The 27,077-nt window shown below is 47.0% G+C and overlaps 1 protein-coding gene across 7 annotated transcripts; it reads right to left on the reverse strand.

The window, feature by feature from the left end:
• Positions 1-628: 628 nt before the first annotated feature.
• On the reverse strand, positions 629-26,326 carry SMIM17 (small integral membrane protein 17). 7 transcript variants are annotated; one of them, XM_021095126.2, is made up of 5 exons: positions 26,094-26,326; positions 25,082-25,182; positions 7,701-7,954; positions 5,578-5,654; positions 629-2,563 (listed from the first exon to the last, which is right to left on the reverse strand). In XM_021095126.2, the coding sequence occupies exons 3-5, from the start codon at positions 7,861-7,863 to the stop codon at positions 2,453-2,455; spliced, it is 351 nt and encodes a 116-aa protein (XP_020950785.1). In that variant the 5' UTR covers positions 7,864-7,954; positions 25,082-25,182; positions 26,094-26,326; the 3' UTR covers positions 629-2,452. The 7 variants fall into 7 exon arrangements, with proteins under 7 accessions (XP_020950785.1, XP_020950784.1, XP_084818392.1 ...); XM_021095125.2 differs by having other exon boundaries at positions 7,701-7,961; XM_084962266.1 differs by lacking the exons at positions 25,082-25,182; positions 26,094-26,326 and adding an exon at positions 15,100-15,279.
• Positions 26,327-27,077: the final 751 nt, after the last annotated feature.

Here is a 27,077-nt window from a genome sequence, read left to right on the forward strand (position 1 = left end):
GGTGGTGCCACCGAAAGTCCTATTAAAACAAGATGACTCGGAGGTTGCTGGTGGCTGAGGGTTAAGGATCCAGCATTGTCCCTGCTGTGGCTCGGGTTCAGTCTCTGGCCCCAGAACTTCAGCATGCTGCAGGTACTGTCAAAACAATAACAAGTGTTTCCGTCGTGCCGCAGCAGAAATGAATCCAACCAGGAACCATGAGGTTTTGGGTTCAATCTCTGGCCTCGCTCAGTGGGTTAAGGATCTGGCATTGCCATGAGCTGTGGTGCAGGTAGCAGACACAGCTCGGATCCTGTGTTGCTGTGGCTGTGGTGTAGGCTGGCAGCTATAGCTCTGACTGGACCCCTAGCCTGGGAACCTCCATATGCCGCAGGTGCGGCCCTAAAAAGCAAAATAAATAAATAAATAAAAATTAAAAATCATTGCGATTCTCCCTTAAAATAAAAAAATGAAGAAAAAACAATAACGACCACAAACAAAGCCCCAATGTTTCAAAGAGTCTAAACACACACATGGAATGTTTAAAAGAGCAAGACAGCAATGGCAACCACTTAAGACAAATTAAAATTTAAGGCAAGGGATTAAATTGGTTAAAGACAATCATATTATATTGGACAAAGGATTCGAATCAGATTTTAACCAACATTTATTGAGTGCCTACTTTATGCCTGGCACTGTGCTTGGTGTGTTACAGATATTATTTAATTGGCAAAGACATAAGAATGCTGCATGTATTATGTACCAGATTACACGGCTGCTGAATACACAGAGTATAGATTATAAAAAGAGACTGACACATGTAGTCATACTCACAGATTTTTCACCTAATCCTGTTGGTTTTTGACATGTGTGGTTGCCCCAAAGGAAATCTCGCATGTGATTCTCAACGATGTAATTGATAAGACTGAGTTAATTAACTGACATGTACAGTTTTGAGTTCTACAGATAGAAAATATACATTCATCTTAAATGTCCATGAAACACATACAAACATTGGAATTGTTGCAGGCCATGATGAAAGCTTTTTGAAAGGCTCTCAAAGAAGATCTATTATAGGCCACATTCTCTGTTCACAGTGTAGTAAATCAAGAAAACAAACCTCTTTTTTTCTCCCCCCACACCCACAGCATATGAAGTTCCTGGGCCAGGGATCAAAATCTGAGCCACAGCTGTGACCTATGCCACAGCAGCAGCAACGCCAGATCCTTAACCCACTGCACCCCAGCAGGAACTCCACAAACTCTTTTTGAATAAACCCAGTTGCTGAGTTTCAAAGCCCTCTGTAGAAACACTACAATATAGTACTTGAGCAACAACACAAACAAAATATGCATTATCAAACTTAATTAACACTTAGAGCAAATAGTTTTGTAAAAAGAATATAAATGAATTAAGTACCCAGCTTAAGAATTGAGACAAGGGACTAGAAACAATAAAAAAAAATAAACCCAATACAAGTTAAAGGACAACAAATTATAAACTGCATAAATAATGGACATAAATAAATCCTCATGCTTGTTCTTCAGAAAAATAATAAGCTAGATAAAACTTTGGCAAATCTAATACCCACAAACACAAGTTGAAAGGCAGAGAGGGGCAGAACAAAATAAAGAGAAGATTTCTGTTTAGGTATAAAACAGTGTGTATAATTGAGCTACTGATCTGGGTAAAAAGTTCAATGGAATGAAGAATGAGACTAGGGAATAAAAGATTATCAATCATCAAAATTAATGGAGCAAAAAGTATCAATAAGCTGATAACAAGAGAAGAAACTGAGAAAGCCACCCAAGAACTCACTGAAATTTCCCTTCCATGGCTCTAGGACCTGATTGCTTTACTGGTGAATTCTTTCAAAATGCCAAGGAATTGATTTTTCTGAAGCTACAGAAATGATTCAAAAGCACACCAAAACGTTAAACATGACTCAGGTCCTTCTATGATGCAAGCTTAGCCACGATACCAAAACGTAACACAGATAGCACCAATCTTACATAAAAAGACAGAGGCAAGAATCCTACATAAAATAATCAAGAAATAGAATTCAGTATCTGAAAGACTGGTGCAACCACCATCCTAAGAATGCAAAGAGGTTGTATAATTAAGAAATCGACCAGATTTCACGGCTCTCAAGTTGCACCGGTGTTCATCTTCTCTGAAATCAGGATGCATCTTCCGCTTGGTGGTACCTTAGGGTGAAGCAGCATTTTTTTTTTTCTTTCTCACGGGTGTACAAAGTAATACGTGTGTTACAATCAATTGATGATGTCGTAAGTTCAGTGAAAAATGGTAATTTGCAGAACCTCACACAGAAAGGTTAAATACAAAGGAAAAATCATCTCAATGGAGGTTTAAAAGGCATTTGATAATATTCAAGACCTACCCCCGATTTCTCATCAGGCCCTCCTTAACATGACACAGGGCATCTGTTTTGCAGTGACAGTCACTGTTAGACTTAAATGTGAAACATCATAGGCATTCCTGTTAAAACCAGGAACAAAAAAAGCACACACACTACCAAGACTATGGTCGTTTGCTGTGGAGCTTTTGACCACTCCACAAAGCCCTGAAACAGAAAAAAAGAAAAAAGAAAGAAAGAAAAAGTACAAATATTAGAAAGGGAGAGGAGCCACCAAGGTCACCTGCAGGAAAATGGGATTATATGACTGAGAATGAAAAAGCCTATCAGCTGTAAAGCTCTTTGAATTAAAAACTAGACAAACACTATACTTCAATAAAAAAATTTTTTTTAAAAACTAGACAAACAATAGCACAGAGAATTATACTCAGTATCTTGTAATAACCTAAAATGGAAAATAATTCAAAAAAGAATATATATGTGTGTGTATACATACGTATATGTACATACATATATGTTGTATCACAGAACACTTTACTGTACATGTGAAACGAACACGACACTGTAAATCAATTATACCTCAATAAAAACAAACAGAAATGATACGGCAAAGTGATTATTTATAAGATAAATATACAAAAGTAATACTATACCTCTGCCCTAGCAGAGGAAAAATCAGAATAACGGTACAGGAGTTCCCATCATGGCGCAGTGGTTAACGAATCTAACTAGGAACCATGAGCTTGTGGGTTCGATCCCTGGCCTCCCTCAGTGGGTTGAGGATCTGGTGTTGCCGTGAGCTGTGGTGTAGATCACAGACATGGCTTGGATCCCACATTTCTGTGGTTCTGGTGTAGGCTGGCAGCTACAGCTCCGATTTGACCCCTAGCCTGGGAAACTCCATATGCCACGGGAGTGGCCCTAGAAAAGGCGAAAAGGCAAAAAAAAAAAAAAAAAAGAATAATGGTACATATGATGAAAAGGTCAGTGATATATAAAGTTTCCCACTTTCAAATACTGTCTATACTCTAATGACCTTCGTTATGTGTGTGTGTGTGTCTCTACCCAGCCCCGCTCCCAAATTCCTGACTTCCAAACCTCACTGTCTACTTGCCCTCTGCAGTTGAATCTCTCATGGGCATCTTAAACTTTACATGTGCCTAATATCCTAATATCCCCTCAAAAGCCCCTTAAGCAGTTTTTCCCTGAATCTGCCCCTCAAGCCCCTCCAGGCCTCCAACTGTGGCACCCTGGACTCCCCGAGACTCCAGCATTCACATGCAACCCATCAGCAGATGCTGTGGGCTTCACCTTCCAAATACACCCAGACACTGGCCACTCCCATCCCTCCAGGACCACCACACTGGCCAATCACCATCACTTCCCTTCCTCTCTTCCTTCCTTCCTTCTAAATGAGAGTTGCAACATTTGTTCCAGGTTCTCTCTCTCTTTTTTTCTTTTCTTTTTTGCCACACCTGCAGCATGTGGACGTTCCCAGGCCAGGCACTGAACCTGTGCCATAGCAGTGACCTGAGCCACAGTGGAAAAAACCCAGGAGCCTTAACCCACTAGGTCATCAGAGAACCCCCCTTGTTTTGTATCCTGACAGTTTCTGCACCCTAATTTCTTCTCCAGAGCATTCCTGGGAAAGCTGGTCACTCTGTCCCACCTGCTCCCACCCCCAAGCTTTTGTAGTTGTGTTGTCTTCTGCCTGGAATTGCTGATCCCCCAGATGTCTCTGCCCCATCTTCCCTCTTTCAGTTTCCACCATTTCCTTAGAAAACCCTCTTGCATCACTCTATACACAAAGCATGCCCGTGAGTGTTGGTGGTAGAGTGGTGAGCATAGCTGCCTTCCAAAACGGCATGCCCGATACCCCCCGACAGAACACTACCCATCTCCGTGCCCCCAGCTCCCTTTCTTCCACCCAGAGAGGGCAGAGATTTTGGTTTGTTCTCAGCTGTATCCCCACTGCCTGGAACAGAGCCTGACACAGAGTCCAGGCTTGTAAATGTTTGTCGAATGAATGAATGAATGAATGAAAAGACAGACCACAAGGAAGGATGGGAAGATAAAATATTTAACAGTGAAAATTATTCTCCAAAACTACAAGAAAAAAAATTTGATATAAAAGGAGAGAAATGGAAGGGACAGTACTGTGAGATGCTAAAGAGTATTATGAACCATCGATGGGATTCCCATCTCTAATCTCCGGGAAACGACCACTTCCTCCCTCTCATCTCCGTGCCCACACTGGATGCCATATAACTTCAAAACATTCTTTTATAACCTGGAGAGAACAACCCACATGAGCAGCTCCCAAACCTGGAGGAGCACCAGAAACCTCTTGGGGTGGTTTTTCACATATCCCGGGCTTCACTCCTGGATTTTTTTTAATCTTTTTTTTTTTTTAGATGGATGGGTGGATGATGGATGGATGGATGGATGGATGGGTGGGTGGATGATGGATGGATGATGGATGGGTGGATGGATGGATGATGGATGATGGATGGAGATGGATGATGGATGGATGGAGATGGATGATGGATGGATGATGGATGGAGATGGATGATGGATGGATGATGGATGGATATGGATGATGGAGATGGATGATGGATGATGGAGATGGATGGAGGATGGATGGATGGATGGATGGGTGGATGGATGGGTGGATGATGGATGGATGGAGATGGATGATGGATGATGGATGGATGATGGAGATGGATGATGGATGGATGGAGATGGATGATGGATGATGGATGGAGGATGGATGGATGGATGGATGGATGATGGATGGGTGAATGATGGATGGATGGGTGGGTGGATGATGGATGGATGATGGGTAGATAATGGATGGATGGGTGGATGATGGGTAGATAATGGATGGCTGGAATGGGTAAATGTAGGCAGATGAAAGTTTGAGTGGATAAATGAGAGGACAGATGAGTGAATGGGTAATTTATAAAGGATTTAAAAATCCTTCAAAAGTGAAGTGAAGGGTTGGGAGGTAGACATGGATGGAGTTACATCCTCCACCTGGGACCCTCCACTCCACGTCTGACTTCCATGGACTATGCCCTGTTTCCCATGGGGGACCTTGGGGCTCATTTCCCCAGAGACTTTTATGGGGCAGGGCAATTCCAAGCTGAGGAGGCAAGTGTGAGAACCCACTGAGACCTGCAGAGGGAGGTACCATCCACAGAGGAAGGGAGGCAGCGCACCTGGGAGTCCTCTGGCTCATCGTCTTCCTCCACCGAGCTCCACTCCTGGGGAAGCCCGGTCTCCGGAGAAGGCAGGTCTGGGCAAGGGCAGGAGAAAGGAGAAAGGAGTCATGAGTGAGGGACCAGCCCAACTGGATGGGTTCTGCTTTCTTCCCACCTGCCATTCCATGTCTGCTGATCTCCTGCACACGCACATGCACACGCACACACACGCACACACACACTGGCCTCTGTGGTTCAGATGGGGTGGAGAATGAGACCTGAATTCTTTTTTTTTTTTTTTTGTCTTTTGTCTTTTGAGGGCCGCATCCGTGGCATATGGAGGTTCCCAGGCTCGGGGTCGAATCGGAGCTGTAGCCACCGGCCTACACCACGGCCACAGCAACGCCAGATCTGAGCCGTGTCTGCGACCTACACCACAGCTCATGGCAACAACACGGGATCCTTCACCCATGGAGCGAGGCCAGGGATCAAACCCACAACCTCATGGTTCCCAGTCGGATTCCTTTCTGCTGTGCCCCTACGGGAACTCCCGAGACCTGAATTCTGATCCTGTTTCTGTCACTACCTGGGAGATTTAAACTGAGTCACCTGACATGATTCATCACCTGAACCTCTAATCCTTCACCTGTCAAATGGGCACAACTGAGTGGGGGGGCAGAAGAAAAAGCCACAGAGGAGTTCTCGTTGTGCTTCAGTGGTAATGAACTGACTAGTATCCACGAGGATGCAGGTTTGAGCTCTGGCCTCGCTCAGCAGGTTAAGGATCCGGCATTGCTGTGGCTGTGGTGTAGGCCGGCAGCTGTAGCTCCAATTCGACCACTAGCCTGGGAACCTCAGAGAGTTCCTATTGTGGCTCGGCAGGTTAAGAACCTGACTAGTATCCATGAGAATGCAGGTTTGATCCCTGGCCTTGCTCAGTGGGTTAAGGGTCCATTGCTGCTGTGAGATTCGATGTAGGTTGCAGATGCCACTCGGATCTGGTATTGCTGTGGCTCTGGCACAGGCTGGTAGTGACAGCTCTGATTCGACCCCTAGCCTGGGAACCTCCATATACCATAGGTGTGGCCTTAAAAGGGGGGGAGCCTTCCCCTGCTCTCCCAATACTCAAGTGACATGCAAACTCCTCGCCGAGGCCAACAAGGTGACCCATCACTGGTCCCAGCTGATCTCCTCATGCTTCCCTCTCAGCTCCCTGTTCACTCGGCCGTGTCTCCTTGAACAAGGCGACCTTGCTGCCAAGCTGAGGTCCTTGCACGTGTGGTTCTGGCTGCCTTTGCAGGTATTCCCCCTCCTGGGAACAACTAGTCTTTCTCATGCTTCTCTCGCCTTCCCCGACCCCGACCGCGCTAAGTCGCGCAATCACCCTGTTTTCCTAGCCCTTCTCTTTAAGGGTCACACTTGCAGCATGTGGAGGTTCCCAGGCTAGGGGTCAAATCAGAGCTACAGCTGCTGGCCTATGCCACAGCCGCAGCAACGCTGGATCCTTAACCCACTGAACAAGGCCAGGGATGGAACCCACATCCTCATGGATACCAGTTGGATTTGTTGCCACTGCGCCACAACCGAACTCCCGACATGACCTTTCTTTTTATTTTGTAACTTCGTTACTGTTTTCTCCACTAAAACTGGAACTCTGCAAAGGCCATCTTGTTCACGGCTAGATCCTGCCACCTGGCACATAGTAGGTGCTCGTGATAGATTTCTGTCCCCGTGGCCTCCAGCGCATTCCTTGCTCCCCACGTCCGCACCCTTGGGCCCTGGGCGCAGTGATGCTGAGCCTGACCCTATGGCCTATGTCGGCCAATGGCCCGTGAGCAGCTGCAAAATGCTTGTGACCTGGGGTTTTCCCTCTCGCTGGTGCTAAGAACTCTGCGGCCACTGCCAGGGTAGCAGAGCTGTCCCCTGAGGCCACATACATTGCCAGCCCACAAAATTGTAGCAGAAAATGATATTGCTTTACGCCACTCAGTTTGGGGCTTGACTCATTGCGCAGTAAAAGCTGGCGGACATGAGGCTCCATAAAAAAGGTGTTGAAAGGAGCAAAAGCATGATGTTGCATCTTTCTCTAGACTCTGCTACGGCCTTCCTCCCCCACCTCCCATGGGGCCCCTTCCCCTCACCTTTCTCGTCGCTGTCACAGCCGGAGGCTCCAACCTCCACAGCCACCCAGTCCTTGGTGAAGGCCGCGCGCTTCTCCCAGGCCCTGCTCTCCCGGGGCAGCAGGGTCTTGGTCCTCTCGGGCTCCAGCAGCCCCCGAATCTGCTCAGGCCTAAGACTCTGCATCTCTCCAACAGGCAGAACTTTAAAGGCAGGCTGTGTCTCCTCCCTCGGTTCCAAGGTCCTGTTGGGGTCCCCGAGGAACTGGATTCAGAACCTGAGGACTGACAGACACTTAGTCACTCAACAAACATTTACAGAGGGCCAGCCGTGTGCCAGGCACAGTTCCCAGCAGCTAAAGATACAGCAGGGACTGAAACAAGACTCCCCGCCCTCGGAGGGCTTCATTCTAGCAGAGGGAGAGAGAAGGACAGAGGTGAAGTGATGGTGAGTGAAGTTTCCTCAAGGCACATAAAGCAAAAAAGGGGACAGGAGCTTGGAATGGAGGCCAGGGGTGGAGCAGCCACATGTGTGCATGCAGGCACATGCACTCACCCTCACACACACACACACACACTCATCCCACAAGCCAAAGTATACAGCCGGGAGTTTTCCTGGTTGTTTGTTTTTGTCTTTTTGTCTCTTTAGGGCTGCACCTGGGGTATATGGAGGTTCCCAGGCTAGGGGTCGAATTGGAGCTGTAGCTGCCGGACTACACCACAGCCACAGCAATACCAGTTCCGAGCTGCATCTGCGACCTATACCACAGCTCATGGCAACTCTGAATCCTTAACCTACTGAGCAAGGCCCGGGATCAAACCCGCCTTCTCGTGGATGCTAGTCGGGTTTGTTAACTGCTGAGCCACTATGGGAACTCCCACAGCCAGAGGTTTTTAGGAAAAGTCACCTCCATAATCGCTCTGGCTGCAGACAGAAGGACCCTAGTCTTCTCTCCACCCTCTGCAGCCCTTTCTCCTCCTCATTAAAAAGAAGGAGGAGCTCCCGTGGTGGCTCTGCAGGTTAAGAACCCTACATAGTGCCCATGAGGATGTGGTTCGATCCCTGGCCTCACTCAGTGGGTTAAGGATCTGGTGTTGCTTCGAGCTGTGGTGTAGGTCTCAGATGCGGTTCAGATCCCATGTGGCTGTGGCTGTGGTGTAGGCCAATGGCTACAGCTCTGATGTGATCGCTGGCCCAGAAACTTCCATATGATGCAGGTGCAGCCATAAGAAGGAAAAAAAAAAAAAAAAAAAAGGAGGAGGAAGGAAGAGGAGAAGGATTTGCCAGATAAGGATTAAAATCTAATTTAAAAAGAAGTAGGGAGTTCCTGTCATGGCTCAGAGGAAACCAATCTGACTAGGATCCATGTGGTTGCGAGTTTGATTCCTGGCCTCGCTCAGTGGGTTAAGGATCCGGCATTGCCATGAGCTGTGGTGTAGGTTGCAGATGTGACTCAGAACTGGCGTTGCTGTGGCTGTGGCGTAGGCCGGCGGCTACAGCTCCTATTGGACCCCTTGTCTGGGAACCTCCATATGCCACAGGTGCAGCTTCCCCCCCCCCCCAAAAAAAAAAGAAGAAAGAAAAAGCTTCTGTAAGTCTGGTCTTTTTTTTGCTTAGGTTTATGCCAACAGAAACTGTTACATCCGATTTTAAAACCACAGAGAACACACTTCGGATTCAAAGGGAAGCTCTCGACTCAACAATCAGATATATGCAGGGACCATGTTTGGAGTCAAATTCAAAGAAACCTGCTGCGAAGAACACAGTTAACATGAGAAACAAAGTCCTATATTCTTTCCCATCTGAGCAATTAGCTATGGAGTCTTTTTTAAAATACGAATCAGACGTGTTTTTTAAATGACAACTAAAATGTAGTTATTTATCTATTATATTTTAAATGACAAATAAATAACATTAAATTTTTAAACTTATTATATTAATACATTGTAATGTCTTATATATAGAGATAAATCTCTATTTTACAAAAATAAATGATGAACCAGTGAACCAGTAAACCGGTAAACCAGTAAAACCATGGTGGATAAAAATGCTGGAAGACACCGGATAACTAACACGAAGTTGTTGGGTTTTTTTTTTTTTTTTTGTCTTTTTGCCTTTTTCTAGGGCCGCACCCACGGCATATGGAGGTTCCCAGGCTAGGGGTCGAATCGGAGCTGTAGCCACCAGCCTATGCCAGAGCCACAGTAATTCGGGATCCGAGCCACATCTGCGACCTACACCACAGCTCGTGGCAACGCCGGATCCTTAATTCATTGATCGAGGCAAGGGATTGAACCTGTGTCCTCATGGATGCTTGTCAAATTCGTTAACTGCTGAGCCACGGCAGGAACTCCTAACACAAAGGTTTTGAGGTTTTCAAGGATTATGAAAATTTCAAATGTAGGAAAAATTATGCTATTTATATTTTTTCTGAGGTAACTAAGTTTTTTTTTGTTTTTTTTTTTTTCTGGGCTGCACCTGTGGCATATGGAAGTTCCCAGGCTAGAGGGGAGTTGCAGCTGCCGGCCTACCCCACAGCCACAGCAACACCAGATACAAGCTGCATCTGCAAGCTACACTGCAGCTTGTGGCAACACTGGATCCTTAACCCCCTGAGCAAGGCTAGGGATTGAACTGGCATCCCCACAGACACTATGTTGGGTTCTTAACCCACCGAGCAACAGTGGGAACTCCTGAGGTGTCTAGGTTTTAAATAAGAAACATGAAGAATTCATTCATTTGATTTCCTTCTTGAAGCAAATTACTGGCTTCAAGATTACATCTCAGAGAACAGAAACATAAAACTCCTATATACAGTTTTCATTTTATTACTATTATGTTTTATTTTATGGCCACACCCACAGTATATGTAAGTTCCCAGGCTAGGGTTTGAATCTGAGCCTCAGCCGCAGTGATGCCAGACCCTTTAACCCAAGGTACCTTGCTGGAGATTGAACCTGCACCTCATCAGCAACCCAAGCCACTGAGGTCAGATTCTTAACCCACTGTACCACAGTGGGAACTCTTATAGTTTAACATAGTATTAAGCTTAAAAATAATATTTCAAGCAATTCATGAGACTCTGCCTATCTAAAGATGATTTTCTCTAAATTTAAATTCACGACTAATTATTACACAATAAAAGTGGAGTTGTATTTTTAAAAAACAAAGAAGCCAGGGAATTCCTATCATGACACAGCGTAAATGAATCCAACTAGGAACCATGAAGTTGCAGATTCGATTCCTGGCCTCACTCAGGGAGGGTTAAGGATCCTGTGTTGCCGTGAGCTGTGGTGTAGCTACAGCTCCTATTAGACCCCTAGCCTGGGAACCTCCATATGCCACAGGTACAGCCCTAAACAGCCAAAAAAGCAAACAAAAAAAGGAAACCTGATGCAGAGAAAAAAATTGTTTTTTAGATAGTCAAAGAAATTTGATTATAGACTGGGTATTTGATAATATCAAGGAGTCCTCAACAGTTTTGTTGAGTGTAGAAGTGGCTTGATGAATAGATAAAAAGATCTTATGTTTTAGAGGTGTTTTTGTGAAGGTTTTTAATGCAGGACTTAATTACTAGGATGGCCAAGATTTGCTTTAAAATTCTTCTGTGAAGAGATAAAAAGAGACAAAAGTGGATCACTGCCAACACACAAACGACAAGGGCTGAGCCTAAGAAGGGAGAGAGGGTGGCACCAGTGCTGTCCTTTACCTCTGAGAAGACATCAAACCTTTTCACCATTGAACTTGACATGCAATTGACACGCATACAGAATACCTTCTTTCCTTTGACCTCACCAATCATCCTGGGGCTCTCCGTCATGGAGAGGGCTGGCTCACAGGCCCCTGAAAGCCAGCGGCAAACCCAGTCCCCAGACTCTTCTGCCCACCCCGGGCATGCCCAGCTTCCTGGGACCCCTGCTCCTGACCAGGCCTCCCCCAGCTTCCCCATCACAAACTCTACAAGCGTCCTTGGCAACTTGCCCTGCCCCCATCCAATCCATCCATCACTGAATCCACCTGCTCTAGCCTCAGAAGAAGCTGTCCCTTCTCTGCTTCTGTCCCCCAGGGTCCACTCCACCCCTAACCCCATCGATCCTGTCCCCTAACCCCACTTTCCAGGCTATCACCCCAGCTTCATCCTCCCCAAGCCTTCTCTGGTCAAGACGCTTTTCAGGCGTCTCAAGCAGAGCAGAGTCCAGGTTCCTATCTTGGCCTCAAACCTCCACCACCACAGTCCCTGCACTTGCCCACCACGGGGACAGCAGGAACGTGGCTTTAGACACACTGAATCCCAGGGCGAGACCTCCCCCTCTTCGGCACCCTTTTTAAATTTCTTTTTCTAAAAATTGAGTTTAAATACACATATTTTCTTTTAAGGACATTCATATTCTTGTGCAGCCATCACCACCTTCTGTCTCCAGGGCTCTTTTTTCCATCTTGCAAAACTGAAACTCTGCAGTCATTAAACGCTAATGCCCCGTCTCCCCTCGCCAGCTGCTGCAACCACCCTTCTTTCTGTCTCTAGGAATTCGAGATCCCTGGCATCTCGTACAGGTAGAATCATGCAGTGTTGGTTCTTTTGTGACTGATGCATTTTACTTAGCATGGTGTCCTCGGGAAACTCAGTGCTGGAAGAGAAAAGAAGGGGGGTAATTTAAGGGAAAAAAGAGTAGCTAAGTGCCCGCTGGGGTGTTGCTAGAATGAGAGAAGAGTGGCGGATGTTAGCAAAACGCTAACTGCTGCCATGACAGCAGAGTGGTTAAGAGCAAGGCAAGGATGTGAACGCACAACATGAATTTCCACTCCACCACTCTTTTGCCGCGTGACCTTGACAGGTCACTTTAAACCGCTCTGAGCTTCAGGGCACTCCTCCGTGAAAATGAAGGTGGCAGTGATGACAGCAGCTTCCTCACAGAATCATGAACTTTCTGCCAAGACTGAAGGCAATTTCATCCCCAGTGAGTTTCATGAGTGAAGGAAAAAAAAAAAAAAAAAAAAAAAAGGCTTTCCGCTTCCTGGCACATCCTTGTCCTTTGGTGTTGGCTTCTAGAAATCCTGCCCGTACTCCAAGGCTAAGCTGACACTTCACCACTCCTGAGATCCCGTGACGATGTGCCACCTAGGAAGTGCTCGAATGAAAGTGACTTTTTCAAACCATTTCTCAGCCAGTATTTTGTGCCAGGCCTGTGCTGGATCCTGGGGATTCGAAGATGAGTTGAGCTCACATTCAAGTGAGCAGAGAGGAGTGGATGAAGCAGCCCGTGTGACATTCCCGTGGACAGACACATGAGCAATAAGGATCTGAATTCAAACACCTCCAGGAAATCAGCAGATCATGTAAACGGGGTGGCCATAGAAGAGAAATCAAGACACCCCCGCCCAACGTTTGTCTTTTACTTTCACTCTTCTGAAAGTGCAAATGAAATATGGGTCCAGGGAAGAGCTTCCCTAGTAAGAAAAACAAGAACAAATGTCAACTGACGGCTGCATGGGGAGAGCAGTAGAGAGTGGTGGGGACTGCGGCAAAGGAGAGCTCTGGTGCCATCTGAACAAGCGGCCCCATCCAGCCCGGCCAGTGTTTACCAAGTGAACATAGGCCCAATGCCACCCATCTTCTGACTTCTGGAGAGAACACTGCAAATCTGTTTTTAGATGACATCGTCTGCATTTTAAAATGCCAAAAATTATTCCAAACGTTTGAAAGGAGGACACTGTGTTAGCCAGACAGCACCGGCGGTGGGGCTGGGCTAGACCCTGGGGTGGCCAGGTTGCCATCAGAGTGTGCCTTGCGGAAACAGGTAGGGGGTGGGGACAGGAGGCTATGAGCACAGACAACATCTTCCAAGAGCAGGAAAAAAAACAAAACAAAACAAAACCCAAAACATGAAAACAACAACTGGCCTTGGTAGCAAAGTAGTGAGAGAGCCCGAGTAGGGAGTACTGCTTGGTTTGTTGTTTGTTTGGGTTTTAATATGATATGTAAGGAAGCATGTGCTGAGCCTGAGGAGTAGGAAGCCAAGGGAAGTGGGAAAATGCAGGTGAGGGGGGCGGCAGAAGGAGGAGACAAGAGCCCCAGGCCCAGGTCAGAAGAAACAGGACGGATTCGTGGAGGAGGGGGCAGGGCGGGTGTGAGGAGGGGTGTGTGTGTAAATGCTCACAGCCTCAGCACTCTCACAGCAAACGGGTTATGTCCGCCAAGAAGGGCAGACGGAGATGCAGTAGCCACCACCACCACCACCACCGCAGTAATAGTAACAGCAAAACTGCAGCCACCGTTTGCCTGCGCCCCCGGGGGCGTCAGGCACTGCGGGCAACGCCGCATCCTCTAATCTCATCCTCCCCGCAGTTCTCCGGAGCTACTGTAATGACGTCTGGATCAAAGCCACGCAGCGAACCGGAGCTGAGCGGGGACCCTAAACCAGTCTGACTTCAGCGCCCGCGCTGCTCACCAAAGCAGGTGCTACTCACCGCGCACACGTGCGCAGGGCGGCGCGCGCGCACACACACACACAGGTACCGCGCGCGAAACAGCCGCCGGGGGCAAGGGCAGACCCGCGACCCCCGCAAGACCAGAGCACCCACGCACACAGCAGACACTCAACGCAGGGCGGATCCCCGTTGCTCGCGCGGAGGCTGAAATCCCAATGCAAGCCGCAGGCGGCAGGCCGACCGTGCGAGGCGGAGAAACCAAAGCGACGCAGACCCAGCGGAGCCCACGGCCGCCGGCTGGGCTTGGAGACCCCCTCCCCAGGCCCACATCCTTAGGGCACAGCTCCTCCCTCATCCCGTGCACATTCACACTGGCGCACCTTCACTCTCACACGTGTGTCCCTGGACCATCGCCGGAGCCCCCAGCCCCTTTTCCCCGCCCTCCTCCTGCCCGCGGGGTCCCTCGAAGGACTCACCCTCCCCAACCAGACCCTGTCCCGCACTGCAGAGCTGGCGCCGCAGCGACTGCGGCTGCGCAGACGCGGAGGCTGCGGGTGGGAGGTGGGGGTGGGAGGTGGGAGGTGCCGGGAGTTCGAGAGGGTGGGTGCCCTTCTGCCCTCCTGCCGCCCGCTCACTGGGAGCCTGCGCTTGCAGAGGGGTGGGGAGGAGAGCGGAGGGCCCACAGTGACCACGTGTCGGCAGGGAGGTTTCGGGGCTGTGGTTGCGCCCCGCCGAGGGGAGGCCAAAGCGGGACACACCTTCCAGCCCCGGCTGATGGGCCCTGAGATTGCGTCCGCGTCTCCGGCTGCGGACGCCAGCGAAGACCAACGACTTTCACGGGCCCCGAGGTGGCTCCTACTCTACAACCCAGGGCCTGGGGTGGGAGGGAAGGGGAAGGGGTGTGGCAGTCCGGGGACCCCGAGGCCAGACCGCCTGGGCTCACAGGCTGGCTTTGCTTTTGGCCGCTCGTTTGTCCTTGGATGTGTCACTTACCGTTTCTGTGCCTCAGTTTCCCGTTCTGTTAAGTGGGAAGGATTATGCTTACCGCCTGCCAGCACGGCTGTGAAGGTAACGAGTCAGCAATGTACATGCACTGCTTAGCAGCTGTTAGCTGCTACCGTTACCACTATTACTCATCTTGACGAGACAGTAACCCCGCTAAATTGCTCTCCTGGAGGCTAGAGAAAAATTGTGAAACTTTGACAAAGCCGTAGATGGGAGGGAAAAAACTAGTCTCCCTACACAGTCTTACTTCCCACTAACTGGGGAGATGGAGCGAAGCACATTTTTGTCGGCCAGATTTATCTTCTCTTATGGGAATTGCCCATTTATACCCTCCCTGCATTCTTCTATTCGTTTAGCTCTTACTTACTGATTTATAGGAATTCTTTATGTATTTTGGATAATATGACCCTTTGCCTTTTCCTCTGTCTGTGGCAGTTGTTTCTCCTGGACTGTCACTTTTCTTTTCACTTTGCTTACACAGTACCTGAAGTCTTGGGTTTTAATAAAGTCCAGTATGTTGGAGTTCTTTCTTTTTTTTTTTTTTTTTTTTTTTTTTTAGGGCCAAACCCGTGGCATATGGAGGTTCCCAGGCTAGGGGTCTACTCAGAGCTACAGCTGCCAGCCTATACCACAGCCACAACAACACCAGATCCTAGTCGCATCTGCGACCTACAGCACAGCTCACAGCAACGACAGATCCTTAACCCACTGAGCAGGGCCAGGGATCGAACCGGCAACTTCATGGTTCCTAGTCGGATTTTTTTCTGCTGCGCCATGACAGAAACCCCATTCTTTTTTTCTATTTGTTTTAAAGTGTAGTTGATTTGGCAGAGCCTCTCTGCCCGCCCACTTGCCATCTCTCACAGGTGCCCTATCTTAATAGATCTATTTCTTGCCCATCAAAAAAATAAAGTGTAGTTGATTTGCAATGTTGTGCCAATGTATGCTGTGCAGCAAAGTAATTCAGCCACACACACACACACATTTTTATACTGTTTTCCATCATGTTCTATCCCAGGAGAGAATGGCTATGGACAGTAATGCAGATTGCTGTAAAAAGGAGCTAGAAACGGTAAGGAGGAGCCAAGAAAAATTAGAAAATTCCTTTGCCGAGACAAAAGCTGAGCAAAAGGCAATCGGTAGCAGAATGAATAATGCAGAGGAACAAGTAAGTGACTTGGAAGTTTGAATAATGGAAATCACCCAATCAGGACAGCAGACAGAAAGCCAAACTGGAAAAAAAAAAAAAACCAATAAAATGAAAGCGGGGAGTTCCTGCTGGTGCCATGGGTTAAGAATCTCACTGCAGTGGCTTGGGTTACAGCTGTGGCTCAGATTCAGTCCCTGGCCAGGGAACTTCCATATGCTTCGGGTTGCCATACAAAGAAAGAAAGAAAAGAAAGAAAGAGCGAGAGAGAGGAAGAAAGAAAAGAGACTTAAGGGATACTATAAAGCAAGCCAATCTACGCATAACAGGGATCCCAGGAGAAGAAAGAGAAAAGGGGATTGAAAATGTATTTGAAGAAACTGTGGGAGTTCCTGTTGTGGTGCAGTGGAAATGAATCCGACTAGTATCCATGAGATTGCGGGTTCGATCCCTGGCCTTGCTCTGTGGGTTGGGGATCTGGTGTTGCTGTGAGCTGCGGTGTAGGTCGCAGATGTGGCTTGGATCCTGCTTTGCTGTGGCTGCGGTGTAGGTCACAGACATGGCTACGGTCCCAAGTTGCTGTTGCTGTTGCTGTGGCTGTGGCTATGGTGTAGGCTGGCAGCTGTATCTCCAATTCAACCCCTAGCCCGGGACCTGCCATATGCCTCAGGTGTGGACCGAAAAAAACAAAAAAGCAAAAAACAAAACAAAACTAAAAAAACCCCTCAGCTATAATGGAAAACATTAAAATCATTGTTTTTAATTTAAAAATTTTTTGGCCTTTTCTTGGGCCGCTCCCATGGCATATGGAGGTTCCCAGGCTAGGAGTTCAATCGGAGCTGTAGCCACTGGCTTACACCACAGCTCACAGCAATGCTGGATCCTTAACCCACTGAGCACAGCCAGGGATCAAACCCACAACCTCATGGTTCCTAGTCGGATTCATTAACCACTGAGCCACGATGGGAACTCCCCTAAAAATCATTTTAAAAAATTGAAATTATGGCTGAAAACTTTATCAAAATATTGATTTTTAATGCTTTTCCTCACCTTAGTCTCACCTTACTCTCATAAATACACTTTCCATAAGTTCCATAGGATTTCCTACTTTCCAGTCCTGTTTTAGATCTTTAGCTGCCTGAACCTTCTGACATTTTTTTGAATGGTGTGAGGTAAGGATTTAACTGTCTTTCCCCAATGGATAGATAATTAAATAATCCTGCTTACTCAGAAACACAGCCCAGATCCCTCATTTATCCAACATATGCGATGAGCAAATGCATCCTACGGACATTATCTTATTGATTCCAGAAGCCCAAGTGGTAGGTATTAGGGCAAAGAAGGATTGTCTCCAGGAGCCTTGGCCCTTAGCTGAGTGCACTTTGTATCCTGTGTCTGGAATGAATCACAGCCAGGATGAGCCCAGTGGTTCCTAGTGAATTATCAAAATTGGGGGTCATTTGGGGGACTTGCAACACAGCTCTCAATCCTTGGGCCAGCACATGGGACCACTGTCCTACCAGAAGCTGAGTGCTGTTGACCTCTCTATGTGGCTCCATGACTGGCTGAGAATTCATTCATTCATTCATCAAATACTTATCAAACAGCTGTTATGTGGTAGATGCCATTTTGCGTGACTAGGACAGTCAAGATATGTGGTTTAAGGACGTTTACATGCTAGTGATGGAAACAGACAAGTAAACCAATAAATATACAGTTTGTGCTGGTTCTATGAAGTACGTGAAGTGGGTCAGTGTGATAATAACAGTGAGGCTGCTTTAGATGGAAGATACAGGAGAGGTTTCCCCCGCCCCCCATCCATGGCATATGGAAGTTCCCAGGCCAAGGATCAAATCTGAGTCTCAGCTGTGACCTACACCACAGTTGCAGTGACATAGGATCCTTAGCCTTCTGTGCTGGGCTGGGCGGGGGGGCGGGGGGGGGCGCAACCTACACCTACAGGGACCTGAGCCACTGCAGAGACAACTCTGGATCATTAATGCTATTCTGTGCCTCAGCAGGAACTCCAGGGAAGGTCTTTTTGGAGAGGTGGCATTTTGAGCTAAAACCTAAAAGGTGGAAAAAACCAGTTACGCAAGAATCCGTGGCAGGGATGACAGCATGTGCACAGGCCCAGGGGGACAAAGAGAAGGCCAGTGTGGTCCGACGGTCGGGCACGGGAGAGACTGGGGTGGGGAGGGGAGATCAGAGAGGCATCCAGGGTCTTGAAAGCCACAGCAACACCTTCGAATGTTCTCGAAGGTGTGTTGGGAAGCCGTGGAAGGGCAGAGGAAGGGTGTGATCGAATCTGATGTACGTTTTCCAGGCATCACTGAAACTGCCAAGTGAGGAATGATCTAGAAGGGGCTACAGGCACAATGGGAGTATCAGCTAGGAGGTTGCTGTCGTAAACCATGTGAGAAATGATGGAGGCGGGTGTGGCAGTGGGTGTGGAAAGCAGTGCACAGATTCAGGGTACGCTTTGGAGGCGGAGCCAAGAGGACTCACCGTGGCGGGAATGGGAGGGGTGAGGGCAAGGGAGGCATCTAGGAAGACTTTCTCGGGCTGTGGGCCTGAGCAACGAGGGCCCTGCCGTGCGCTACATAGGATCCCGTTTTTTGTGTGCAAGGAGAAAATCTAAAGTTCCCTTCGGAGCGTGTTGAGTATTCGAGGCCTTGGTTTCTGAGGTTGACACCAGGAGAGCCTGGGCTCCCCAGATATCAGCATTCTAAGACTCTGTGCGTGAGGGGTGGCAGTGGCCTCGGGAATTTGCTCAGAAAAGCGCTTGCAGCGGCAGGAGCTGCTGGTGCTGTCCGTGGTGCTGAAGCCCCAGACAGGGCCGTCCGCGGCGCGGAACCCGGCACGATGGAGCTGTCCGTGGTTCTGAATCTCTAGGCAGCCGAGCTGGGGATTCTCCTTCCCTCCCTCCCTTTCTGCTACTTTTTCGAAGTACTCCTCCTCCTGGGAAAGGCCTTGCTGTTGCCTGGAGACAAAGCTCTCTGTGCTGTGGGGAGCGTGGATGAAAGCAAATGAGGGCTTCAAATACTGCAGTCACTTTTAAGAGGCAGCTTTGGCTTTGGACAGTAGGGCCTGGCCCCATCTTACTGGAATTATGAACACGAAATTTCCAAAACACCTCTGGGGGGGGGGTGTACAAAAATGAAAACAAGGGGAGTTCCCATCGTGGCTCAGCGGTTAACGAACCTGACTAGTATCAATGAGGACGAGGGTTCGATCCCTGGCCTCGCTCAGTGGGTTAAGGATTTGGCATTGCCATGAGCTGTGGTGTGGCTCGCAGATGTGGCTCGGATCCCCCATTGCTGGGGTTGTGGTGTAGGCCGGTAGCTACAGCTCCTATTTGACCTCTAGCCTGGGAAATTCCAACCTCATATGCTGGGGCTGTGGCCCCAAAAAACCAAAAAAGGAAAAAAAGAAAAAGAAAGAAAAGAAAGAAAACAAGGGAAAGACATGCCAGGAATCAGGCCATTGGTTACCATGGATTGGGGGAGGCAGGGACATGAGATGGGGAGTGCTATATGGGTATATGAAAATTGTTAACAAGTTTTTTTGTTTTGTTTTGTTTTTTGCCATGCTCATGGCATGCAGAAGTTCCCAGGCCAGGGATCAAACCCAAGGAACATCAATGACAACACCAGATCCTTAATCATTAGGCCACCAGGGAGCTCCAGACAAGGCTTTAGATTTTAGGTTGTGAGGTGGGGGCTACAAGAAGAATATTACTGTAGATTTATATAAATACATCATGGCTATATTTTATGCTAACTAGAATTAAAAACATGGAAAATGATGAGTTTTGGTTGGCATTGTTTTGTAATGACAAGAAGCCTTGCAATTTAAAAATTACGTAAAAAGGCATACTTGTGGGTGTTCCCGTCATGGCTTAGTGGTTAATGAATCCGACTAGGAACCAGTGGGTTAAGGATCTGGTGTTGTTGTGGGCTGTGGTGTAGGTCGCAATGCGGCTCGGATCCCGAGTTGCTGTGGCTCTGGTGTAGGCTGGTGGCTATAGTTCCAATTAGACCCCTTGCCTGGGAACCTACATATGCTGAGGGAGTGGCCCTAGAAAAGGCAAAAAGACAAAAAAAAAAAAAAAAGGCATACTTGTGAGTCTGATCAACTGTTTTTGTGCTTCCCAAAGATCTGGTCACCAGGGACCCATAGCTGTTCCCTATGAAAAAGACAGATAATCACAAAGCCCCTGCCCTGGGATGAGTATTGCAGGTGACACCCAGGATGCCTGAGGTACTTCCCCCTTTCCTAATTGGATGATTCCTTCAAGGGGAAGGAAGCTTTGCTGCTTTGGATAATTGAACTCTTTGATTAGGTAAACACTGAAATCTGGCTCTTACATTCTTTTCTGTCCACACATGGAGTCACTGGCCCAGTGGGTTTTGATATTCTCAATTCTCTAAAGAATCTGTAGCTCATTACATTGTATATTTTTTATATGCCTACTGTCTATCTCAGCTTCTATAATTTAGGCTTCTTGATGGTAGGGACTGTGTGCTTCTTTTTTTCTTTTCATTTTTTCATTTTTTAAAATTTTATTGAAATCTCGATTTACAATGTTGTGATAATTTCTTCTGTACAACAAAGTGATTCAGTTACACACATACAGATATCCATTTTTTTCTGATTCTTTCCCACATAGATAATCACAGAATGTTGGGTAGAGCTCCCTATGCTGTTCAGCAGGTCCCCTTGACCGTCCATTCTGTATACAGTAATGTGCATAGGCCAGTCCCAAACCCCAATCCATCCCTCCCCACTACTCTTCCACTTTGCTAAGTTTTTTTTTTTTTTTTTGTCTTTCTAGGGCTGAACCTTTGGCATGTGGAGGTTCCTAGGGGTCTAATCAGAGCTGTTGCTGCCGGTCACAGCCACAGCCACAGCAATGTCAGATCTGAGCCATATCTGCAACCTATACTGCAACTCACGGCAACGCCAGATCTTGAACCCCCTGAGCAAGGCCAGGGGTCGAACCCTCAACCTCATGGTTCCCAGTCAGATTTGTTTCTGCTGTGCCACAACGGGAACTCCAAGTTTGTTTTTTATTAAAAATTCGTTATTAGAGTAGAGTTGGTTTATAGTGTTGTGTCAATGTCTGCTGTGCAGCATAGAAACCCAATCACACACATATATACATTCTTTTTCTCATACTATCGTCCATCACGGTCCATCCCAAGAGAATGGATATAGTTCCCTGTGCTGTCCAGTAGGACCTCATTGCTAATCCATTCTAAATGTAAGGGACTATGTGTTTCTAACTGATCCCTGAGCCCCCAGCATCTGGAACACTTCCTCCAGATGATCTGTGAGTTTTTTGAAGCGTTAGATGAATGAAAGGTGATGTTTGTAAACACAAAATATCCTAATATGTTTTCTGTTTTTGTTTTGCTTTTTAGGGCTGCACCCACATTATATGGAAATTCCCAGGCTAGGAGGTGAATCAGAGCTATAGCTGCCAGCCTTCACCACAGCCACAGCAACGTGGGGTCCGAGCTGTGTCTGTGACCTACAGAACAGCTCACGGCAACACCAGGTCCTTAACCCACTGAACAAGGCAAGAGATGGAACCAGCATCCTCATGGCTACTAGTTGGGCTCGTTACTGCTGAGCTACAATGGGAACTTTCCCAAATATCCTAATATCTTCAAGTTGGCAGCTCATTAAATTAGAAAGAAAAGAGTGAACTGAACTAATTCAAACGGAGTCAATGGAATCAGTTAAGTGGATGCAGCCCAGGATGTGCCCTGTTGAGTCCTGCAAGATCATGGAATCCCTTTTGAGCAAGACTCTGCCATGAAATCACTTCATGGCAGGTGATCTGAAGTTCCTTCCCCCAGTCCCTCAGCAGTGGACCAGAAGCAGTGCTGTGTGGCACTGAGCATGGAACCTGGTCAGTAAGGATCATCCTTCAAGAAGAATTTACTTGATCCATTGCAACAACTGCAGGGAATGAGTTATACTGTGCGGTTGCATCTACTTATTGCGGCCCTTCCCCCAACTAGCAGACATTTAGGTTCTATCCAAACAGGGTTCATTTGGGTGCCTCAGACCCTTTGGGAGAGACCCCAGTTCAACTTGTAAACCACACAGCCAGGATTTAACCCAGGGCAATCTGTTGCCAAAGATTTTGTTTCACTACTCCTGAAGATTCCCCAGTTTACTCTGCAGGAAAGAAGTAGAATGACTGAAGTGAGAAAAACCCACCTCATTTCCAAACACCTTAAAGCATACAGTCCCTTGGGGTGTCTATGGCGAAGCCACAAAGTGACAAGGAGTGGCCAAGTCTGCTTAGAGAAATACTTGCCCTCCTCCTCAACCCACCCCACAGAGCTTTTCTGTAGCCTGACTATGGGGTCAACATTCTAAAGATAGAATCTTTATAAGTCAAACAGCATGATTGCCTTTCCCGTTGTGTCCTCAGCAAGATGCTCTCAGTTGGGTCATGTCACCCTCGTTTTACAGGATAGATCTTTGTGGACTGATATGGGAAGGTCTCAAAGACACATCGTTGTGTGGGGAAAAAGCAAGCTGCAAAACCACAGATGTTGTCTGTATCATTCACATGAAAGCCCAACAACACATGAAACAATGTCAGATCTTTTCTTTCCTTCTTTTTTTAAATTTTGCTTGTTAGCGCCACAGGAGCAGCATATAGACGTTCCCAGGCTGGAGGTCTCATCGGAGCTGAGGCTGCTGGCCTACATCACAGCCACAGCAACGCAGGATCTGAGCTGCGTCTGCAACCTACACCACAGCTCACAGCAACACCAGAACCTGAACCCACTGAGCAAGGCCAGGGATCGAACCCACATCCTCATGGGTACCAGTTGGATTTGTTTCCACTGAGCCACAACGGGAACTCCTAATGTTGGATATTTTCTAGGGATGCCTAGGTGTGTATGTCAAGGCTTGTCAAATTTAAAATACAAAAGGGATTTAAAAGAAAAAGCTCCCAGGATTACCAAGTTTATCAAGGGTGCATTTGTTCATTCATGATGAAAACCCATTGATTTTGCTAAACAGTTATCACAGCCCAAAAGTTCCTGACAGATCCTCAAATCTCAACAAGGTAAAACTCAGGGATAAAGTGGGTTTTGCTTGAATTCTAGGCTTATAGGAAGCATTTTGTTATGTGGGGATCAGGACTAGACAGGATGGCCCTGTTGTATTTGGTTAAGCTCAGGGTGCAAATTAATAGTTCTTCCTGACTGTGGCATGCTGGGAATGTGACAGGGTTTTTTTTTTTTTAATGATTTTTAGTTTTCCCATTATAGGTGGTTTAGAGAGTTCTGTCAATTTTCTTTTTTCTTTTTTTTCTTTTTCTTTTTGACTTTTTGCCTTTTCTAGGGTTGCTCTCATGGCATATGGAGGTTCCCAAGCTAGGGGTCCAATCGGAGCTGTAGCCACCGGCCTATGCCAGAGCCACAGCAACGTCAGATCCGAGCCATGTCTGTGACCCACACCACAGCTCACGGCAACACCAGCACGTTAACCCACTGAGCAAGGCCAGGGATCGAACCCGCAACCTCATGGTTCCTAGTCGGATTCGTTAACCACTGCGCCACGACGGGAACTCCAATTTTTTACAGTACAGCAAGGTGACCCAGTCACACATACATGTATACATTCTTTTTCTCACATTATCCTCCATCAGGCTCCATCATAAGTGACTAGATAGAGGTCCCAGTGTTATATAGCAGGAAGAATGTGACAGTTTTACTTCCACATGTATTTCTTACAAAATAAAAAAGAGTTAAATCCCCAAACCCACAGATAATGACCATTGTAAGACATATTTCATTGTCAGAGATGTCAGTAAAAAAAAAATAATAAATAAGAGTGTATCTTAACAGCAATGAAATACGATATATAATGATGACAACTAATTCAATAATGATAGTGCATATATCCTAGTAAGAGGCTGATATATATTTGGTGTTGTTATTATGGGGTGGGTAATATGAGTCAGGCTCACTCTATGGTTAAGGAAAGTCAGGCTCAGAGTCAATGCATAAATAAAATAAAATAAAATAAAATAAAATAAAATAAAATAAATAAAAACAGAACAATGGAAAATTTATCATTATTTTGAGATGAACTTCAAATTCTCCTGATTTCAGGAAACCCTGGGAATGAAACTTTTAAAATATGTAATATAATATCAGAAATAATGATGGGGGGAACCTCAGGACATTTTAACATTAGAAATTTGTCACCACATCTTGGAGAATTGTACTACATATGTTAAAATTACCGTACATTTCATTAATGCTGAAGAAAATGCTTCTGATTTCCGCCTTTGATTTTCTGGGAGCCAATCAGTGGACGTAACTTTAGCAGAATACTTTCCCAAACTGTCATAAAAAACCCTTACCAGGAGGAGTTCCCTGGATGCAGGTTTGATCCCTGGCCTTGCTCAGTGGGTTCAGGATCCAGCGTTGCCATGAGCTGAGGTGTAGATCGAAAATGTGGCTTGGATCCTGCTTTGCTGTGGCTGTGGTGTAGGCTGGCAGCTGTAGCTCTGATTCAACCCCTAGCCAGGGAACTTCCACATGCCCCGGGTGTGGCCCTAAGAAGCAAACAAACAAACAAACAAACAAAAAAACCAAACAAAAAACAAAACCCTGACCAATTTGCTTATGAAATCAATGATGCATGTTCCCCCCACCCCCCAAAAAATGAATGCATTCCCAGATATGCACACACAAATTACGTCTCCTTTTAGGGGCACAGAGACACATGCACATGGAAGGGAAAAGTAGCCTCCCACACACCCACACCCACATCACTCACCTCCTGAGCAGAGGCTGGGCTTGTCCAAGTGGCATCAATGGGAAATCTTGCTTTCTGAATATGTTTTGACTTCTGACCGAGAAAACATGTCTACTTCTTGACTGTTAAGAAATAAAAATAAAATAATACTTTTAAAGAAGGGATTCGGAGAAGGTAAATCCCCCTCCGATGGGTGAATTACAAACGGGCTTGCTCACCCGCTGATTCCAACTGCCCGTAGGCACCCTGCTGAGAGCTATTAAACCAAATTACCTGGCTCACACACAGCCAGTAAATAGCAGAAGTGTGATTCAGACCTGAGACTCCTTGGCTCTAAAGCTGCTCCCCACCGCGCTTTCTTATGCCCTGGACAGCCTACTTTAGAAGGCTTTTCAACACCAAAAGAGAAGACTTTTCCCTTCTCAGCCTCACCCAAAAGTAGGGTTTGCACGTTCTCCAGGGAGGGGCTGTGGGGTGGCTGGCAGTGTCACACTGGGGCCATCTTTGCCCCAAGTCTCCACAGGAGTCCTCTCCTCAGAGAGGATCCCAAGCCCATTCTTGGGCAGCCAGCCTCTTTTCTTTCCATCCTGGAGAGATGGTCAGTTGTCATGGAAACCTACCTGAGCTGCTGCATTGACAGCACGAGGTCCTGAACCTGCTGCTCCACAAGGGAACTCCCTGTATATACTTATTAAAAACACAAATGAGAGCATACAGGATACACTGTTGTCAACTCCTGTTTGTTTGTTTTTTTCATTTAATACAGACTACTCAGAGCTCCTTCCATGTCAGTATACTCAACTCTTCCTCACCGTTTCCTACCCAGATGAATCCTAATCCATTTAACCAACCTCTTGAGGACAGATCCTTGCTGCCAATTCTTCCGGACTTCCAAGCAAGGCTCCAGTGAACTCTGTGGTTGGAGGAGGCTTCCTCCGGATATGCATACAGCCATACTGGGGCTCTGCTCAGACGCCCCCTCCCAGACAGCCAAAGCCGAAGCAGCCTCCCTCTTCACCCTCCACCTCATTACCTTTGGCCGTGCTCGGAAGTCAGTGGTGATGGCTCCACAGGACACAGGGCTTTGACTGGCTCACTGCTGGATTCCCAGCCCCTAGAACAGTGTCTGGAAAGAGGAGGTGCTCAGAGAGTCGCTGAATGAATGAATCTCTGTGCACCCCAAGCCTCTTGTCTGCTGAGATTCTGCTGAGCAGAGGATGCAGGAATCCCACATCCACACCCCTTCAGCACTAACGGCAAAGGAACAAAGGAAAAAAAGAAAAACAACTCAGGCTTCTTCTTGACCTACTTCTCTCCTCCCCCTCTCTGCACACATTTCTGCTGTAACCAACCTCCCTTTGCTGCATTCAGCAGTGAAAAAGCCTGACTTCACACCTGCCTCTCTCTGTAAAGCAGGTGACACCCTACAAATAAACACTCACATGCCCTGTAGGCAGCTCTTGAAAGAAACCTGGGCAAAGGGACAATGCGCCCTATGAATTTGCATGCATTGGGGAATATTTATTGGATAAATGAGTATCTATGATGAAGAAAACGGGAACCCTACAGAGCGTCCTATGGTGGTGGTGCTGGTGGAGGTGAGTGGATGGGAAGATGGATGGATTTAAGTTCCTCCTAATATTTCTCCCTGGTCTTGGGAGACCAGTAAACCCCAGGGTAACTTGTCCTGATGACAGCCACGGTGTATGGTTGCACTTGAACCTCACGACGACCTTAGGAAGTGATAATAAAATTACGATAAGAATAATTATGACACCACATGGAATCCTCTACGTGGCAGGAACTGTTCTGTTTCACTGTATTACTTCATTTGTGTCTTCATTACCACACTATACAGTAGATACTATCTTGATCCCCATTATACAGAGGAGGAAACGGAGGTGCAGAGAAATCAAGTTGCTTTCCAACAAGGTTCCTTAACAGGGAACAAATGACAAAGCCAGAACCTGAATGCAGCAGTCTACCTGGGAAGCTATCACCTGATGCTGCCCTTTGC

The sequence above is a fragment of the Sus scrofa genome, chromosome 6 (assembly GCF_054392235.1).
Source record: "Sus scrofa isolate SSC_HxYL_T2T_F1_AM1 chromosome 6, Sscrofa_HxYL_maternal_Yorkshire_Landrace_v2.0, whole genome shotgun sequence".
NCBI classification, from domain to species: Eukaryota; Metazoa; Chordata; class Mammalia; order Artiodactyla; family Suidae; genus Sus; species Sus scrofa.

What these genes read in the sequence shown, in the direction of transcription:
- SMIM17 (XM_021095126.2), bottom strand. Translation starts at nt 7,863, where the DNA reads ATGCAGAGTCTTAGGCCTGAGCAGATTCGGGGGCTGCTGGAGCCCGAG. An exon ending in CTGTGACAGCGACGAGAAAG is followed by an intron (nt 5,655 to 7,700) that starts GTGAGGGGAAGG and finishes GCCCTTGCCCAG; the next exon opens with ACCTGCCTTCTCCGGAGACC. An exon ending in ATGAGCCAGAGGACTCCCAG is followed by an intron (nt 2,564 to 5,577) that starts GTGCGCTGCCTC and finishes TTTCTGTTTCAG; the next exon opens with GGCTTTGTGGAGTGGTCAAA.